Source organism: Eptatretus burgeri, chromosome 2 (genome assembly GCF_056783735.1).
Source record: "Eptatretus burgeri isolate ZD-2024b chromosome 2, Ebu_testis_v1, whole genome shotgun sequence".
NCBI lineage: Eukaryota > Metazoa > Chordata > Myxini > Myxiniformes > Myxinidae > Eptatretus > Eptatretus burgeri.
In genome coordinates this window covers 125476463-125496376 of record NC_140962.1, presented here as the reverse complement: position 1 = coordinate 125496376, position 19914 = coordinate 125476463, and the positions used below count along the sequence as shown (strand labels likewise).

General features: G+C 40.1%; 1 protein-coding gene across 1 annotated transcript in view; it reads left to right on the top strand.

Moving 5' to 3' along the window:
- LOC147033004 (N-acetyllactosaminide beta-1,3-N-acetylglucosaminyltransferase 3-like) overlaps nucleotides 1–11598 on the top strand; it is a 27412-nt gene extending 15814 nt beyond the window's left edge. The window contains exons 2-3 of the mRNA XM_085871109.1: nucleotides 7123–7463; nucleotides 9278–11598. Coding sequence (XP_085727235.1) covers nucleotides 7123–7463; nucleotides 9278–9635 — 699 coding nt within the window. The 3' untranslated portion in view covers nucleotides 9636–11598. The remainder of the gene's footprint in view (nucleotides 1–7122; nucleotides 7464–9277) is intronic.
- The last annotated feature ends 8316 nt before the right edge of the window (nucleotides 11599–19914 follow it).

Sequence of the window (19914 nt, the reverse complement as noted above, 5' to 3'; positions counted from 1 at the left end):
CCCACACACCGCCTTCCCTTCCCATCCCCTCCCACCACCTTCCCTTCCCCTCCCCTCACACCGCCTTCCCTTCCCTCCCCCCTACCCTCATGCTGCCTTCCCTTCCCCCTACCCTCATGCCACCTTCCCTTCCCTTCCCCCTACCCTCATGCCACCTTCCCTTCCCTTCCCCCTACTCTCATGCCACCTTCCCTTCCCTTCCCCCTACCCTCATGCCACCTTCCCTTCCCTTCCCCTACCCTCATGCCACCTTCCCTTCCCTTCCCCCTACCCTCATGCCACCTTCCCTTCCCTTCCCTTCCCTTCCCCTACCCTCATGCCACCTTCCCTTCCCCCTACCCACACGATGCCTTCCCTTCCCTTCCCCTCTCCAAATCCCATGGACATCTCTGGGTGGTTTCCACGTGTTGCATTAACATGCTGTTTTAACGTACCCCATTTCGTTCAATCCTGCACCAACCCCTCCCCCTTTCTCCACAAGTCCCACCACCAGACGCAAGTCCAAAACCGTCTTCCCTCACACGTACCTCCTCGAACCCCCCCCCCACACTTTCTCCTCCCCCCCTTCTCCCTCCTTCCCCTTATCCCTCCCTTCCCTTATCCCTCCCTTCTCTCCTTACCATCCATTCTCCCTCACCCCATCCCTTTTTCTCCCACCCCTCAATATCCCCCTCTGCAAAGCATCAGGTTGTCTTTGCTTGTATGTATACTGTATGTGTATATCTTTACTAATTAGTGTGTTAGTGTGTCATTGTGTTTCCTCCATGAAACCTCACAGCCTGAAACTCCAAAATCATGAAACCCAGCAGCCTGAAACTTTGCTTGCATGCTCAAACTCCAAGGAAGAGTAAGAGTGAAAATTGGGTGTTTGGGTAGATTAAAACACCCCTTTTGAAGATAATTAACAGCCTTATTTAATTTTATCCTTCATCACGTGCATCCTCAGTCACCGCTCGATGAGGTCTGAAGCCACTTTTTTTTGGGCTGTTCAACCTTGGCTTGACTTGGAACAGGCCACAACGATTTCTTAACAATAGTTTTTGGGGGTTTTTTTTCTCCTTTTTCCTCTCATATTCTTGAATGCCTGTTCATCATAGCTATGAATTGCTGGGTACATTGCACTGCTTATTAACGGCCGGAGACGTCAAAGTTTGTTGCTTTATTTCATGTCTGCATATGTGATCACCACGAGAATTTCTTAAATTCAGCAAAATTACAAAAGTTAAGCTCCAGAATCGAATTTAGCAGTTCCGACTGAGAAAAATGTTCACGTGTTCATTTCGGACATATTTGATATTTTGGGCGTCTCTGGGTGGTGTATGTTTAATATGACGGTTCGGTGATTGCTAATCGCGTGCCAACTGAGCTATTTCTTATCAACCATTTTGTTGGCGTGCTTGCTTGAGTGCTCTCCTAGCCGCTTGGTTAGTTTTGGTAAAAGTACCCGTGCTTTCAATCCATCATCGATTAGACGTATGTTTCTGCCTGTATTTGTCCCTGCGGTGCCATGTGTGGGTGTCTCGGGAGGTCTGCTGAAAATGAGCAATTTGATTTTTACAGGACATCGTTTTGTTTTACCTTTTTGTGTGATCTTCTTTTAATATTTATCCACCCCTCACTTTGGCATCGATACATAAAAAAACCAATAAGGTTCATCAGACCATGTGTTTGCCATGATCTAGCTGTGAAGGCATAGAGCATAGATCGACATTTTGTGTTCTGCGGCTTGATATATTTTTAGGTCATCTCTATCATCTCAGTAGAGATGACCTAATAACCCCAGTCTCGAAGTCTGTCCGTACGTCCGTCCGTCCACAATCAAACCGAGTGGAGACAAATAACCAATAGTGGAATGGATAGAGGTCGATGAGACGTGCACAACGATATAACTTTCAAGGTCGCGGTCAACGTCGCGAAAATCGTCGATTTCAAATCGTATCTCCTCCCTCATTTATCAAGAGAGATCAAATGTTATTAGTGATTCAGATACTACGGACTATTATCTCGAACAACACGAGCCATTTTTTTGAAATTTGCTCTCGTTCCGATTTTATAGCCCTTCAAACTTCGCTCTGATTCCCCGTATGGGCCGTCCATAAAGTACATACAAAAATAAAAGTATTAAATTAAGAACCGGAACTCTCCGAGACAAATATCACATTTGAAGCTTTTGTCAGATTTAACTAAAACAATGGAACACAAGTTTATATGCACACTTACTTTCATTTATGACATTAACATTGTCTTGAATGTCAATTTGTACTTTTATTTTCATAAATGACGTGCTGTGATATTAAAATAAAAAGGTAAATTACACCGCTCGGGACTGCATTGTCATGGCTTACAAACATCGGTTCATAAGGAACTGCTGGCTTTGCAAGCGATTAGCGATGTATGAGGGGGTGTGTGGGTGGTCACTAGCCTGCATACAGAGGGGGGTGGATGGTCACTAGCCTGCACACAGAGGGGGTGGGTGGTTTTGAAACCCGGAAGTAGAGCGTACGTACTTTATGAACTGCCCCTATTCCAGTCTGGCACAGAGTTACTTTCGACCTCTGGCAGAGATGACCGGCACTCCCGCTCGGGGGTAAAAAAAAAATTTTTGTGCTGAGGTTTCTTTTCAGGATCATCACTGAGCCTGGGACAGCTTCCAACTGTAGTTTGTTTGTAGTAATATTCCCAGGGATGGTTTTTGATATGTTTGTGAGGTTCTTCGTCATCATTCTTGTAACTCCAACTATCACTGGTAAAACTTTGGCAAGCAAAGGGGGCGCGACCAGCGCAGGCTCACCTTTTTGGATCCCTGATCACATGACCTTCTCGAACCTTCTTTTTAGTTTGTTACCGTGATCTCCATGGGGCCAACATTCTCTAACGTCATTCTTCCAGCCTGATACTCTCAGCACCAAAGCTCCCCTCCTCCTCCCCTGGTCCATTTTTCTTGTATTATATCCTGCGCTCACGACACCATCATGACTCCCCTCACCCCCAACAAAAATACACCTTCGCACAACAGGTTCCCTGACTTAGTGATGTCATTCTCGCTCCTAACTACATCTAATCAAACAGCCCTAGCACCCTGAAACTCTCCTTCGCGTAGCTCTGCATTCCTATCTCAGCTCAAGTCATTTGACCTCTCCCCACAAACATAATATCTTGGTTGAATAAGTGTCCACCCCCTTGAGTTAATACTTGGTGGAACCACCTATGACAATTACAGGATAGGTCTGTTAGGATGGTCTCTCCCAACTTTGCATACCTTGATTGGGCAATGTTTGCCCATTCTTCTATACAAAATTGCTGAAGCTCAGTCAATTTGCGTAGGGAGCATTAATGGACAGCAATCTTCAAGTCATGCCACTAATTTTTTCAATTGGATTTAGGTTGGGGCTCCAACTGTGCCACTCAAGGACATTTATATTTTTGTTCCTTAGCCACACCTGTGTCGCATAGTCTGTGCGCTTTGGGTCGTTGTCATGCTGAAAGGTGAACTTTTGTCTCAATTTCAGCTTTCTTGTTGAGGGCACTAGGTTTTCCTTTTGGATATTTTTGTATTTTGCTCCATCCATGTTAGTGGGGCAACTTAGCATAACAATTGTGCATTTTGCGAGGAAAGCCCCAAATTTGGCACACTAGTAGCCTATCATGTTAGGAACACTATAGGATATTGGGCCATCTCAAAATTTTTGATCGCAGTGGAAAATGGCTGCCACAGCCATCAGTGGCTGAATTTGAGATGTCCCAATATCCAAATCTGTTCATAATATGATAGGCTACTAGTGTGCCAAATTTGGTGCTTTCCTCACAAATTGCACAATTGTTATGCTATATTTAGCTAAGTTGCCCCACTATGTTCCCTTCAATCTTGACATGTATCCTAGACACTGCTGATGAAAAACATCCCCAAAACATGATTGATGCTGCCACTACCATGCTTCAAAGTAAGGATGGTGTTCTTTGGATGATGTGCTGTGTTAGGTTTGCGCCAAATGTAATGTTTTGCATTTATGCGAAAAAGTTCCATCTTGGTTTCATCGGACCACAAAACGTTTTGCCACATGGCTTCAAAATCTCCGAGGTTGTTTTTTGCATACCTCAAGCGGGACTCGAGGTGGGCTTTTTTGAGTATGGCTTCCTTCTTGTCACCCTACTGTACAGGCCAGACTTGTGGAGTGCTTGAGATATTGTCACATGCTATAGTGCTTGACTAGTCTTTGCTATAAAGGCATGTAGCTCTTTCAAAGTTGTCATTACCTCTTGGTGGCCTCTGATCAGTCGTCTCCTTGCTTGTTCATCCAGTTTGGAGGGACTGCCTGAAGTAGGCAGGGTCTTGATGGTACCATATGCCTTCCACTTCTTAATGAATGCTTTGCTTCTGCTCCAAAGGATATTTAATGCCTTGGAATTTTTTTTATACCCATCCCCTGATTTCTGCCTTCCACAACTTTATCCTGGAGGCCTTTTGGAAGCTCCTTGGGGCTCATGGTTGAGTCTTTGCTATGAATTGCACTACACAGCAGAGGAAACGTACAGGAGCAGCTGATTTTATTGTGAAACTAGAAGGGCACTCTGTAGAGTGCATACCTCCGCCACGTAATACCTTTTCCTCGATAACACATCGGGCCCAATACATTTTTGAAATATCATGCAAGACAATACTATATCGTTTTTGGCCTCAAGTAATCTAATTACAGTAGTCTCAAGATAATTACTCCTTGATACTGGAGTTCAAACTATAGTTGGTTGCAGTTATAACTCGAAGGGCACTCAGTCGAGCACATACCACCACCACCACCACCACCACCACCACGTAACGCCTGATCCACAAGAACATATCGGGCTCAATCGATACATTTTTGAAATATCAGGCTATGTATCGTTGTTAGCTGAATCTCTCAATGGTGAAGAATCACTTTGAAAATTAAATAACACTCATATCCAGATTCGGATTCGGATCTTCACCAAAATGGAATCGATTCTTTCTTGCCACACACCCAACCTGTCCAAATTTCGTCCGAATCCGTCCACAACCTTTTGAGATATCGGTTTAGCACTATCTCTCAATGGTGAAGAATCACTTTAAGAAAATTCGAGTATCCGGATCTGTATCTTCACCAAAATATAAACAGTTCGTCCTTGTCACACACCGAACCTGGCCACAAAATTTCATCCAGATCCGTCCACAACTGTTTGAGATATCCTGCACACAAACAAACAGACAGAAAGGGGTGAAAACATAACCACCTCCACCTTCGGTGGCGGAGATAATCATCAGAATCACTACAATTTAACTTGGTGTGTGATTATTTATATATATATATATATATATATATATATATATATATATATATATATATATATATATATATATATATATATATATATATATAGTGATTAATTACACCTGTGCTAATTACCTCTGCCACCAAAGGCGAGGGAGGTTGTTTTCACCCCCTTCTGTCATTGTTTTGTTTCTTTGTGCGCAGGATATCTCTAAGTTGTGGACGGATCCGGATGAAATTTTTTGAACAGTGTGGTTTGTGACAAGGAAGAACCGATTAGATTTTGGTGAAGATCCGGATCTGACTAAAATAATTTTTAAGTGATTCTTCACCATTGCGAGATAGTGCCAAAAATGATATATAGCACGATGTTTCAAAAAGTTGTGTACAGATTCGGATGAAACTTGGTGGACATGTTGGGTGTCTGACTCGGACGAATTGATTCGATTTTGTTGAAAATCTGAATCCGGATCTGCATACGATTATTATTTAATTTTTAAAGTAATTATTCACCATTGGGAGATGGTGCCAAAAACGATATAGTCCTGTATCGCATGGTATTTCAAAAATTTATTGTGCCCGATATTTTCTCGTGGATCAGGCATTGCATGGTGGGGGTATGCGCTCTTCCAAATGCCCTTCAAGTTTACAATTGTTATGATAAGGTTGGGGGGTGGGGGTGGGGGGGAGGGTGGAAACTTATCCAACTATGGTATTCTAGTTTTGTATTTTAATTAATTTTCTGAAATTTGTCGAATTTGTTTTTCACTTTTAGGTTGTGGGTTATGATGTGTTAATAAAGGGGGGGAAAAAGTCTGATTTATTGCAATTTAATTCCAAGTGAAAGGCAAGAAAATTTGGAAAGGGGGTGCAGACTTTCTATAGGCACTGTATATGCTATTTTTAATGCTGTATAAATGAAAAAAAAAGATATTTCAAATGCATAGTAAACTAGAAGGACACTCAGTACAGTGCATACATACCTCCACCATGCAATGCCGGATGCACGAGAGCATATCGGGCACAATACATTTTTGAAATATCATGTTACATTTCGTTTTTGGTGACATCTCTCAATGGTGAAGAATCGCTTTTAAAATTAAGCAATTATTGTATCTGGCTCTGGATTCAGATCTTCACCAAAATTGAATCGATTCTTATTTGTCACACACCCAACGTGTCCAGCAAGTTTAATCCCAATCCGTCCACAACTTTTTGAGATCGTGCTATTTATCATTTTTGGCCCAATCTCTCAATTGTGAAGAATCACTTGAAAAATTGGAGTTGCCCGATCTGGATCTTCACCAAAATCTAAACAATTCGTCCTTGTCACACATCCAACCTGCCCACCAAATTTCATCCGAATCTGTCCAAAACTTTGAGATCCTGCACATAAACAGATAACCTCCTTCCTTCTTTCGTTCCTTCCTTCCACCTTCGGTGGTGGAGGTCACAAAGCAATATGTCCTGATTTAGAGCATAGTATTGCATAATACAGTAATTGTTAGATTGAAAGAATGAAATGCCAGGTTATGTATATTTTAGTACATGAAAAGTTGAGAAGTGAATTCAACTTGCTGGGAAATAAAAAGTTGAAGTGAAGCTGTTTCCCAGAAAAATTTGCAGGTGCTTTTCAAGTATTTTGCTGTTGTATATATTTCTTTCATTCTATAAAAATAGAAGGCTTTACTAAACTTTATAGACATTTTCTCTTATTTGTTATTTCTTTTAAATGCAGCTTTCTTTCGAAACAAATCTGCCTGAATTTGCAATTGATTTGTTTTCTGAACTTCTTCAGTATCCTTTAACTTTTTTTTTCTTCTTCCTCTGCCCCCAACAGGGCATGTCTGTCCGGCGTGTCTTCTTGGCAGGTGTGCATGAACATCATTCTGAGATTCGGCTCTTGAATGCCTTGTTGCAGCGGGAGAATGCCCAGCACAATGATGTGCTCCAGTGGAACTTCTATGACACTTTCTTTAACCTGACAGTCAAGCAGCTGCTCTTTTTTGATTGGTTGAATCAAAGCTGTCAAGGAGTTTCTTACATTTTTGATGGAGATGATGACGTCTTTGTCAATGTTGACAACCTCATGCAGTTCCTGCTTAATCAACAAAGACAGCAACACCTATACACGGGCATGGTCATTGTGAATGCAGCCCCCATTCTTAATCAACACAGCAAGTATAAAAACGACACCTACATTTACCTTGAATGTATTTGAATCTGACTTGCAATTCATGGGTTGCCAATAATTTAATTTAAGTGCAGCAAATTGTCATTTGGTTCAAAATCTTTCCAACAATGTGTTGCTCACATTTTAACTGATAACCATTGATCATTTTTGGGAAAATTGAGTGTTTATAATTACAAAAGGAAAAAAGAAAATCTCTAGAAGGATTGGAGAAAAATGTTTTGAGCTTTATCTTGAAATAGCATTCTTCAAGGAAATGCTTGTTTTTTGCCCAATATCAATTCATGCTTAGTTAATAATTGTCACTAATAACGTTGATCTTTCATTGCACATTTGTTTGAAGAAAAAAAAAATTGAAAAAAGAATTAAAAAAAAAGTGGGCCAAAATGTATTCATTGGAAATCAGACAATTATTATTTCTCTGAGAAAGACATGACAAAGCAGAAAATGAATTGATATGGTACCTGATATAGTGGGGATGTTTCTTCTCTGAGTGTGTGGGGTTGGGCCAATTGTTTATGGCCAACAACAATAAATGATAGCAAATGTCTGATTTATAATCTCACATGCGTATTACTCGAATGGTCTCGATTAATCTAACCCTTTCTCGTAGGTCAGCTGCGAAAGGTAGATTGGCCCAGTTATTTTGCCAACTGGTTGGCCAGGTCTGATGTTTAATTATAGATTGTGAAGGCAGGAATTTGCAATTTGCCAGGATGCCATCAGTGGCACACATACTCGATGTAAGAGATAGTGTTGGGGTGGGGTGTTAAATGTTAATCGACTAACACTGGCAGATAGGTCTCCAGCTGAATGTCCAACTGAAGGATTGTTTACTTTGTGATAGAATGACATGAGCATAGAGTTGATCGTTCTTTCTTGCTGGCATACGTGATAGATATTGTGAGAGGAAAATCCATAGACACAGTTGGCATAGAGACACTTTGGCAGACAAAATGTCAATACAGTCAGTCCTCGCTTAACGTTGTAGTTGCATTCTTGAAAAGTGCGACTTTAGCTGAAACAACTTTATGTGAATCCAATTTCCCATAAGGGGGTTGGGCGGGGGTGGGGGGGGGGGTTTAGGTTCTGGGGAAAATTTTTATCGTCGGACAAAGGACATTATTTCCCTCTCAAGTACAAGTTTTAAATAATATAATTTTAAACAAACAATTGAATATCATCATTCCAAGTTGCTTCAGATCTTCATTAGTTAGCTCTTCTCCATGTGATTGCAGAAGTTGTGTAACATCGGCTTCTTCCTCCTCATCAAAACCCACTTTATTGGCCAAGCCAAGTACAACTTCCTTCATAATGGGGACAACATCTTCAAATCCTTTCTAGTCATTGACACATACAGGCCACAATTTCCTCCACACACCGTTCATGCATACCTGAGTACCTTATGCCCAGGATCCACCGATGTTATCGATGCACAGGTCGGTGTTTATAAGGCCAACACTGGACGTATTCTCGGTAGTCTCATGCACCGGTATTTATGGTATGGTTTAAACTGTAGCTTTATAAAAGGAGGAAAACATTTAGGTTGGTACTAAATTAGAGGTAAAGCAACGTTAAACGAATGTTCTCTAATGGATCAGCAACTTAATAATGAAACAATGTAAACTGGGCCGATGTTGTATGAGGACTTGCTGGAGATAGATTTACATTGAATGCAAATCTATTTCATTTGCCCATGAAAGCAAATGGATGTGAATGGAAAATTGACTCAAATGCAGACTTTTGAGCATCCAGTTATGTCTTTGCTTTGCTGACTGGTTTTTTTTCTCCTCCTTTTCTTCAGGTACTATGTTCCACACCAAATTCAAGCCAAAAATAAATACCCATCATATGTGTCTGGTGGGGGAATCATCATGTCAATGTGGACAGCTATGCAGATACGTGTTGCGGCACTATCGCTACCTATTTTGCCCATTGACGATGTGTTTCTTGGACAATGTCTGGAGCTTCTTGGCCTAAAGCCACAATATCACCATGGCTTTCGTACTTCAGGCATAAATTTGCCAGGGAAGCATATTAATTCTTTCCATCCATGTTACTACCGTGAAATGCTCCTTGTGCACAGACTTCTGCCCTACCAGATGTTGCCAATGTGGGAGGCGGTACAGGATCCAAAACTTCGATGTGGAAATCCTCTTTAGTCCCATGAATACGTGCCTCAGTGTAAACAGTTGTTGGCTGATAACATGAGATGGCTGGGTGCTTAAAAATCTGAATTGTCCTGAAGGAGCATTGTGAGGTTGATGCACAGTTTTATTCGGTGCATCCAAGAAATGTTCTTGTTTTCCAATAAATCCAGTCAAACAGTTGGATTCATGGACGAGTACAATATCTGCCTTGTGTTCACTTAATGGTGATGAAATATGAACTATTTATAACTTCCATCATACCAAAATGTTTTTCTACTGTTGGATGTGTCATGCATGCATGCATGCATGCATGCACACCATTTTTAATAGTCTCAATTGAAAAGTTGTTTTGTTTGTTTGTTTTGTTTTTTTGGTGTGAAATTTTATTGTACTTTTTTTTTTCTCTGAGTGAAATCTATGCACAAAAAATTGGAAGGGTGAATAGTGTGGTTTATTACAAAAATTAAATAAAAAGTTGAATGTGCAATACAAAAATTGATGGACTTTTTTTACAAATCTTCCATTATACAGCAATACTATATGAAAAAGCAATGCAACTTCATCATATCGACAGCAAAAAAGAAGGAAAAATGGTGGTGTTGTCTTTAAATTCATATATTTAATTATCCATCTGTAAGAGTTCAAATGTATTCCTTTATTATTATTATTATTATTATTATTATTATTATTAATAGTTTTAGTTTGGCTTTTCAAAATGTTTTTTGAGTTTTTGTTTGGTTTTTCAACTTTTTCTTAGATTTTCATTGTGCTTTGTTGAAGCTCACAATCTAAGTTTATAATAATTCTACCCAAATGGTGTACACCGGTTTTGTACTCCAGTGATAACAATGAAAATAGGTAAATTGTACAAATTTCAGAGAAGGTGAGCTATGAAAGGTGACAGGTTAGTGACATACTTTTGACAGTTCTTTGCACACATGCAGATTGGCAGCATTCTTCAATGTTTTGATAAATTTATCACAAAATTGTCTGTCTGCATAGTTGAATCCAGAAAAATGATTGCGCTACTTTTTAATTTTTTTTTTTTTATTTTCTTTTTAAGGACAGCCATTTCTTTGGCTGCATTTAAGATTGATGAATTGATCGACTGTGAGTTTTGCTTTAATAATTACATCAAGGAGCTGATTTTGAAGTCCATTGTACTATGATCAATATTGCCTTTCAATCAAACATTACAGCTGTGCAATTGGAATTTGAAAATTTTCTTGTATTTTTGTTCAGTAATTTTTACACATCTGTCTGTCTGTCTTTCATGAACAGTTTTTCCCTATATAAATGGTTTGGTTATTATTGTTAATTTTATGACTTGGATAGTTTTTGTTTTGTTTTTTTTTGTACTTTCTACGTTGATGAAAATGTCATCTTCATTGAATAAGCAATCTGTTTTCATCATGTATACTTACATTTTTTATTTTGTGTTCTCAAACTCAAATGGACAGATAGTGCTTGGTTTTGATTTGAACATATAAACTTAAAGTTTAAATTTTTGAAAACTATTACCTTAAATGCTGACAATTTACAAGTCCATATCACCATGCCATTTATTTAGAACATTATAATTGTAATGTGAATTAATTCTAACTGTGACATATGAGCTATGGCATAATTAAAAATGTTTACACGTTTTGAGTAACATGTGGTGATTCTCCTATGACCAAAGGGTTTGAAAGATTGAAAGTGTAAATGTTCTCGTTCAGCATAAATGTGACTTCCTTTATTCCATTAAATAAATATCTCTGTGCTTGTTTTACAACAAAAACAAAAGGCGCTAACTTTTTTTTTTTCTACATTTCACTGTTTAATCATGTAAGTATTGTGAATAAAGCATTAAATTGCACAATTTATTTAGTCACACGATTACATCTCACCTGTTGTGAATGCTTTTGAGATATAGTCGCTATATAAACACAGCCTTTGTTTATAGGTTATTTAAATATAGTCACTATGTTAACAACATGTTTAAAGGACAAGGAAGGATGCATTTTCATTTGATCTGATTTCGAGGAAGTTTGTAACATATTTGAACATGTTGCTTTTATTGGATTATGGAGGAATTGGAAGAATTTGGGGAAGGGAAGGTGGTGGGGGGGGGTGAGTTAAATTATATAATTGTCGTCCTGATTTGCACAATGTCTGGGAGCACATAATGTTTTTGATGTATAAAATTTGCAATAAAGCACAATGAAGTTTTGCAATGTAGTAATGTTTTGATGTTTTGTCAAAATATCATTTTATGCAAACTACATAATGTTAAAGATTATTACCTTCACCACCGAAGGTGAATGAGGTGGTTTTCACCATTTTTTGGGGATCGCCGAAATAGGTGACCCTTATTGTCAGTAATTGTCTGTTTGTTTGGATGTTTGTTCATTTGTCATCAGCATAATTGGTAGTAAACGTGGGCGGATTTTAACCAAACTCGGGTGGTAGGTACATCTTATGACCTAGTGCTTTGGAAATTGTGATGGTTGCTAGGGACGCTTTGGTTCCCTCGCAACAACCGAAAAACCTTCAAAATCGGTACCGTTCACGCGAAATCAATTCCGAAAGCCATTATCCCACGTAGGGTTATGAAATTTGGCACGCATGATCTGCAGGTGATGCTCTATCAAATATATTTCGGTTTTTGTGATGTATGGAATACTTTACCCACAGCGCCCCCTACAATTAGGGTATGCGCGAAAATTGAAGGCCCCCTAGCGACCAGGTGAGTGCATCGATACGAATGAAACTTTGCAGGTTCATGGTACTCAATGAGTATTACAACTTTGCCTCAGGACATATTGACCGATTTCGCTTAGGTCAGGGGTCAAAGGTCAATTAGTGCAAAAATTGATAATATGCGAGAACTGGAGGTGCCTTTGTGCCAAATGCTACTCCTCCTAGGGTTATGGACGGATGGTCATGAAAATTCACACTAATTGTCTGGAATACATTGTGCACAAACGATCGAGCCGGATTTTCGATTTAGATCTTTGTTCACCCACAGCACCTCCTCGAACTTTGCGGATTTCCGATTTCAAACCGCATTTTTGGTGCTCTTCATTCAAATGGATACCGAGTAGTTATCAGTAGATGGAACTGGATGAGATTTGATATGCATAATCTTAAGGTGATTCCCTATCCGCTATATGACATCCATTTTGCTCTATATCTTATAGTTTCCATGTTCAGCGACCCATCGCCGCCTACCGGCTTGGCTGTCTGTTTGTTACTTGGAAAATTTTTTTTTTTAATTTTGACAAATATGTTGATCGTGTGTGTGTGTGTGTGTGTGTGTGTGTGTGTGTGTGTGTGTGTGTGTGTGTGTGTGTGTGTGTGTGTGTGTGTGTGTGTGTGTGTGTGTGTGTGTGTGTGTGTGTGTGTGTGTGTGTGTCCGCTCGCCTCCAGCCAAAACCGATCGTTCTGAAATTTTCAGAGATTAATATCACTGTCTCTGCGACGGTAGCACATTGAAGTTCCCATAAATTTGGTCGACCAAAAAGGTCTACATAGGTCAATAGGCAGATTTGAGCCAAATTTTCTAAAATCCTCATTTCATCCGATTGACTTGAAATTTGAACATTATTTGCATATCAGGTCAGTAAATTCAACCACCTATTACTTTTGACGTTGTCATAGGTCAAAAGGTCAACATAGGCCATAAGGTCAACCCAAACTAGGCCAAATTTTTTTAATTGTTTCTAAAATCCTCAATTTTCATCCGATTGACTTGAAATATGAACATAATTTGCATAACAGGTCACCAAATGCAACCACCTATTAATTTTGAGATATAGGCCAAAAGGTTAACAAAGTTAAAATTTCTAAAATACTCAATTTTCATCTGATTGACTTTAAATTTGAAGAGCATTTTCTTGTCGGGTCACTGAATTCAAACCTACTAATTTTGAGGTAAACATAGACCAAAATTTAATTGGCCAATTTGGGCCACATTTTCAAAAATCCTCAATTTTCATCTGATTGACTTGAAATTTGAAGAGCATTTTCATGTCAGGTCACTGAATTCAACTACCCATCTAAAATTGATAGATAGTGATATATTTAGTTTTTGGCCCTATCTCAAAAAGTTGTGGATGAGTTGTGACTAAACAAGGTGGACGAGTTGGATAGGTGACGAGAACAAGCGGATTGGATTTTGGTTTGGATCCAGCCCATCAGTGGGATACAAAACGTGAACTGTTCAACCTGGCAGAGGTATTTTTCATTTGTTTGTTTGTCTGTTTGATTGTGTGCAGGATATCTCAAAAAGTTGTGGATGGATCCGGATGAAATTTTGTGGACGGGTTTGGTGTGTGACAAGAACAAACTGATTAGATTTTGGTAAAGATCTGGATCTAGCTACAATAATTTTTTTTCAAGTGATTCTTCACCATTGAGAGATAGTGTCAAAAAACGATATAGTACTGTATAGCATGATATTTCAAAATTGGAGTGGGCTTGAAATATTCTCGTAGATCAGGCATTACATGGCGGAGGTACGTGCTCTATCGAGTGCCCTTCTAGTTTTCCCATTAATTTAGGCTCGCCGCAACCCCGTCACAGACGGATTCCGTTCATTCAACCACCCTCACCAGCTCACCCACACTCGAGGGACATGGACTGGACAGGGCATTCTTGCCCCCGCCTACTCATCCCCCGCCTCTACCCCATTCCCCCCTGCCTTCAATTTGCTAACCCCCACCCAAAATTTTAATTACCACGCCCGCCCCCGCCTCTTCACCCCCCGCCTCCGTCTCTTGATTCCCCGCCCCACTTGCCCCCGGGCCCCCGCCCCCTGTCCACCCCCTCACAATCAACCCCGTCTAATTCACCCCAGCCCCCGCCCACTCATCCCCCACCCCATTTTCCCCCCTTTCAATTTTCTTACCTTGCCCCCCCGCCTCTTCACTTCCTGCCCCAGTCTCTTCATCCCCCGCCCCCGCCTCTTCACTCCTCGCCCCCGTCTCAATGAAAAGTGTTTATTCTGCTTCAGAGTTGAAGGTTGACTATTGCCACTATGTGTGATGCACTCTTAGAGGTACGAAGTTTATTTCAGTCCAGGTCACAGCACCGAGAAAAACGTGACGCGACCGCTAGGAGGAGCACAAAATTGGTCCTTCAGTATTAATATACAGATGCTGTTGGACCCTGGCATTCGTGGATCCTGTGTATTCACGGTTCATAAAATGTGTCCTGCTTCTCCATTTGTGGCCTTGTGACTCACGTACTCATGTAATTTTTTTTTTTCAATTTTGCTTCTGACCTGCATTTGTCGCCTTGTGCTTCACATATTCATGGTTTTTCACAGGATTCCCCCCCCCCCTCATGAATTGCGAACATATCCCCCTTTTCCCCATTGAAACAATTCCCAGGCATTGGTGCATTTGACATTCACAGCATTTTTCTGGAATGTTTCCACTCCGAATGTCATTGTCTGACAGTACTTCATCTGGGGGTTGCTTGTATTATCGTATCTTCTTCACTTCACTCCTGGTATTTCGATCTTCCGAGTGCTGTAATATCGGTGACATTCCAGAGTTCCATTGCTTTCTCAATCGTTTTGATTATTTGGCGGTTGAATTGTACACTTGCATCTATTTTCTCATCAAGAATGTGGGACACCATCAAAATTAAATTTATGACCATCATAACCCATGCCAAGAAACTATGAGGCATAATAGGGTGCATGGATTATATGGGCCATAATCAGAGCATGTTCAGTTGATGGTAGTTATGTCTGAGGCAAGACTATGTTCTCTACGAGTGATATTCTCGTGAGGGTTCTAAGCCTTTCAGACTGAGTAACCTATTGTTTTTCTTCTGATTGTTCTTCCAACTTCTTATTATACTTCTACCGTGATTTTGGGGTTTATTCCCTTTTCAATTCATTTCCTCTGCAACCGCTTTTTGGATTTACACACAATTTTCACCATCATTGTGACTACTCATGTAGAATTGTCCAATACTAAGTATCACATCAAATTCGCCTTTTTTTAATGTCATCAGTGATCAGTTAAGTGGCATCCTGGTGAAAATTTGATATTTAGAACACCGCATAATTATGATCAGTCTGAAAAAAAATTGAGGATCATCGATGGATAAATTGTTTGACAGAAAAAAAAAATTATCTTGTCATAGGTCATGTGGTTCGGAGCCATATTTGATTTACCGTAAAGCCCTTAAAAACCCTCCTCCCCAGAATGGTTGGACAGATCGTGGGGAAACTTCACACACATTCCCCAAGACTTGGGGATACCAGGGTGTTCATGAATAATTAATGTCACATGTTTTGGCAGCCATATTGGATTGAAGGAAAATATTAAACGAGCCGGTAGGCGACATGGCTGCTCGCTCGAGATGGAAAGCTGGCCGACGCGGCTCGCCGATATTCAAGTACATGCTATCAATCAATTTCGCACAATAAATATGATTATCACAGCCCTCTTAGTTTGCGCCCAGAAACCCGCCTTGTGAAATTTCAGGCATGTTTCCAAAGAGACTCTAACAAATGGCAGCCCTGGTAATTCCATTTATCTATTCGCTACAGATTTAATTTTTTTTTTATATGATGATGTAAGACATTCTCCTTGGGCACAAAAAAACAGGTCCCTCGGAGGTCCAGTTTCGGAGGTATTGATTTTTTTTTTTTGTACAGTCCATAATAAGTGTACGATGTACGATAAAGTATTTTAGCTGTAGCTAAGCAACGGAGGTGTGCATAGCAACCATTTATTTATGTGTACATGCTCGCCACATTGTACACACTTCACCCAAGTTTCATCAAAATCAAACTCTTTCTCTTAGAGATATTCACAATTAACCGTTTCTGAAATGTTCGACATGTACTCACCCAAAACCTATCTCCTCCTACAAATATTTTTTGTTAGGGCTGCAAATTGGCATGAAGGGAGCAAGATAGATTGCGCACAGAACTCTAAGCTTCGATTTTCCGATTTATTTATTTTTGATTTTTTTTTACGATTTATTGACCACTTTAAAGGGCCGTTGCTATGCCGTTGCTCAGGCCCGGGGTCCCATATTCGAAAGCACACGATTCCCAGAAATATTAGTCCTTCCTACCAAATTTCATTGGAATCGGTTGAGTGGTTTCGCCCCTAGGCTTGACCAAAGTTTCGCGGACAGACAGACAGATGGAAATGTCCAGAATAAGGGTGCTCTAAGAGCAGCCAATACTGTTTTTTCTCTGGAACCACTTAACCCATTGAAGTGAAACTTTCCAAGTATCATCAAACACCATTTCTGCATACAGTGTGAAAATGTCATGTCGCATGGTTTGGTGGCCATCTTGGATAGAAAAACACCTTATCCGATTAACATGAAACTTCACAAGCTTGATCCACGACCCATGCAATTAGAAGCAGAATGTAAATGTACGATGTCGTAGGTCACGTGGTTCGGCAGCCATATTGGATTGACAATGAAATAAAATAAACTTTAAAAATCTCCTCCAGAATGGCTTTCCAGATCGATCTGAAACTAGAACAGACATGATCTATTGCTCTTGCCGAATACACTGTGTAAATGTTTATGTCATAGGTCACATGTTCCAACAGTTGTAATGTTTTGAAGAATAACTTTTAAAATCTGCTTCTGCAGAATGGATTGACGTATTGAAAGGAGAAAACGCACACGCACACGCACACGCACACACACACACACACACACACACACACACACACACACACACACACACGCACACACACATTCCCGAAAGTTTGGGGATGCCTGATAATTAATTACAGGGCGGCAACATCGCGCTGTTATATAATTGGCTATTCTGTCCTGTGTCTTCTGTCACACTTATGGCCGCGTACGTCCTTTTGATCTGAGGGCTATAAATATAAATTTGTCCAACGTCACAACTCTTCCCATCACGCATGCTAATTCACCGTGTCTACATTTAAATTTTATAACTGCAAAATTGTTTCATCATTCTTAACCTTTTACTGCCCCCAGCCACGCGGTATCAAAGTATTCGCTTCTTGTTTTTGCATGGTCTGGCAGTCATGTTGGATTGATCAAAAATCTTAAAAAAAAAAAAAAAATTATTTCTCTCAAACTGCTTCATCAATCCACATGCAACATCATAATTATGATCTAGTAGACATGGGGAATGGATGTTTTAAATTTAAACCCGATCGGTCACACGGTCTGGCAGCCAAAATGATTTAATTGTTTGAATGTGAAGTTTTTGAATTTTTTTTTTTTTTTTTGAAAAATGCTTGAATGGGTTTGAGGGTGGAGTAGCAACTAAATTGATACCGACGATGGCCTCAGGAAAAAGGGTCAACTGCATACTTGATAGATTCAGCGTGGCGTGTTACAATGTCCGTAACTCGTCGATCCCGTGTTGTATCAAAGCCAGACATCTTCGTACCCGGTCATCATTGCCGGCAGTTATAAAGGGGCAGATCTAGTTTTACCTGAATCTGTTCTTCATGACAGCTTTTAGGTATTTAAGTGGATATCTGGTAGTGTCGCATTCATTGGTAATATTTTTCTGCTTATCTTAATTTGTTGCGAGGATAATGAAATTGACTGCAGTGAAACTATGATCAACATCTCATAACCATTATTATTCATACCTTCCAAAAATATTTTTCCCAGTGTGCCACCAAGTTCTGAGATGAGAATTTATGAACAAAAAAATTTGAGTGAGTATCCCAATGTTGTTTTTCAAAATACAAACCCATGACAGAAGTAAATAGACACCTTAAATTTATTAATTTCATCTGTATAAAGCAAGTTGTACTCAGTGATTTGTGCTAATATTCAACTATTTATTTGCAGAAACGAGTTCCTGGGTCATGTGTGACAATTAACTAAGCCTCAAACCCAGGGAGTACACGACCTCTGCAATTTTCAAAGAGGACGAATTGTTGGCCAATCCGAAGGTGGAGTCAGCCAGCGTCGGATAGCTCAGAACCTTGGCATTCCGCTTTCTACGGTCAATCGCGTGATTGTACAATTCATCAGCGAAGGCAAGGAATCCACAGCTTCCTGTTCTGGTCGACCTGGGCCCTCAGAAAGGTGTTGTCGAGCAGTCAAGCGGTCCATTCAGAAAACTCCCCGTTGCAAGGCAGCAGATGTTGCAGAGGAGGTTCAAGTTTGCTCAAGAACTGCAGTGCGGTACCTTCATCAACTGGGCTACTGGGGGGAAAAAAAAACCTTTTCTTGGACCAGCCAACATTCAAAGGAGAAAGGTAGGCTGACAAGATGGCCACCAGACCCTTGAAGTTTTGGCAAACTGTCATTTTTTTTTTTAAGATGAGTCCCAATTTGCTCAATTTTCTGACAGTGGAAGCATATGGGTCTTCCCAGTCAACAGTTATCTTTGAACCTATTACAGCCAACTGTCGAACATGGTGTTTTTTTTTCAGTGATGGTGTGGGGAGCAATCTGTAGCACTGGTTGGTCGGAGCTTGTTGAGTGTGTTGGGAACATCGACTCTACGATATACATTTCTATCCTCGAGGATGGACGTCTCGCTGTCTTTTCCACTGGTCAGATGTTCAAAAACAACACTGTTCATGGAAGATGGAGCTCCATGCCGCACTGCAGAACAAAAATGGGATCAAGCGACTTCCATGGCCACGTCAGTCTCCTGACATGAATCCCATTGAACTCCTCCGGATCATTCTGGATCAAACTGTGAGGAAAAAGTCCAAGGAACCAACATCATGGGAAGAATTTCTAAACATTTTGAGTGAAGCCTGGGCAGAAATCCCACGAGGAAATTTCGGAACTCGTTGGTTCTTTGCTTGAAAGAGTAAAAACATTGAAATCTGCAAATGGCAAGTCTACCAAATACTAGTGTATGTACTAAAATGGATCAAATGTTCTTCAAATGTTAAATAAATAAATAATTTTATAATCGTGGTGTCTATTTACTTCTGTTATGTCTCTGTGTGTGGGCTTCAGAAGGTGGAACTGAATCCTCCCAGGGCCCAACGTATCCATCTCTGTTTTTTGGTAAGAAATCCTGATTCATGGACCGAGCTGTAAAGTTGTTGTTTTTTATTATTTTTTTTTTTTTTTTTTTTTTTTTTTGTTCTGAGGGCTCTTTTCAGGATCGTCACTGACACACTGCCAATCTCTAAGTGTAGTTTGTTTGTATTAATATTCCCAAGGATGTGTTTTCTTTACCATTCCCATTGCTCCAATTATCACTGATGCAATTTCAACATTCTTCAGCTTCTAGAGTCGTTTGAATTCAGTTTATAGATCCTGGTATTTGGTCATTTTCTTGATTTCTTCATTTAGGCCA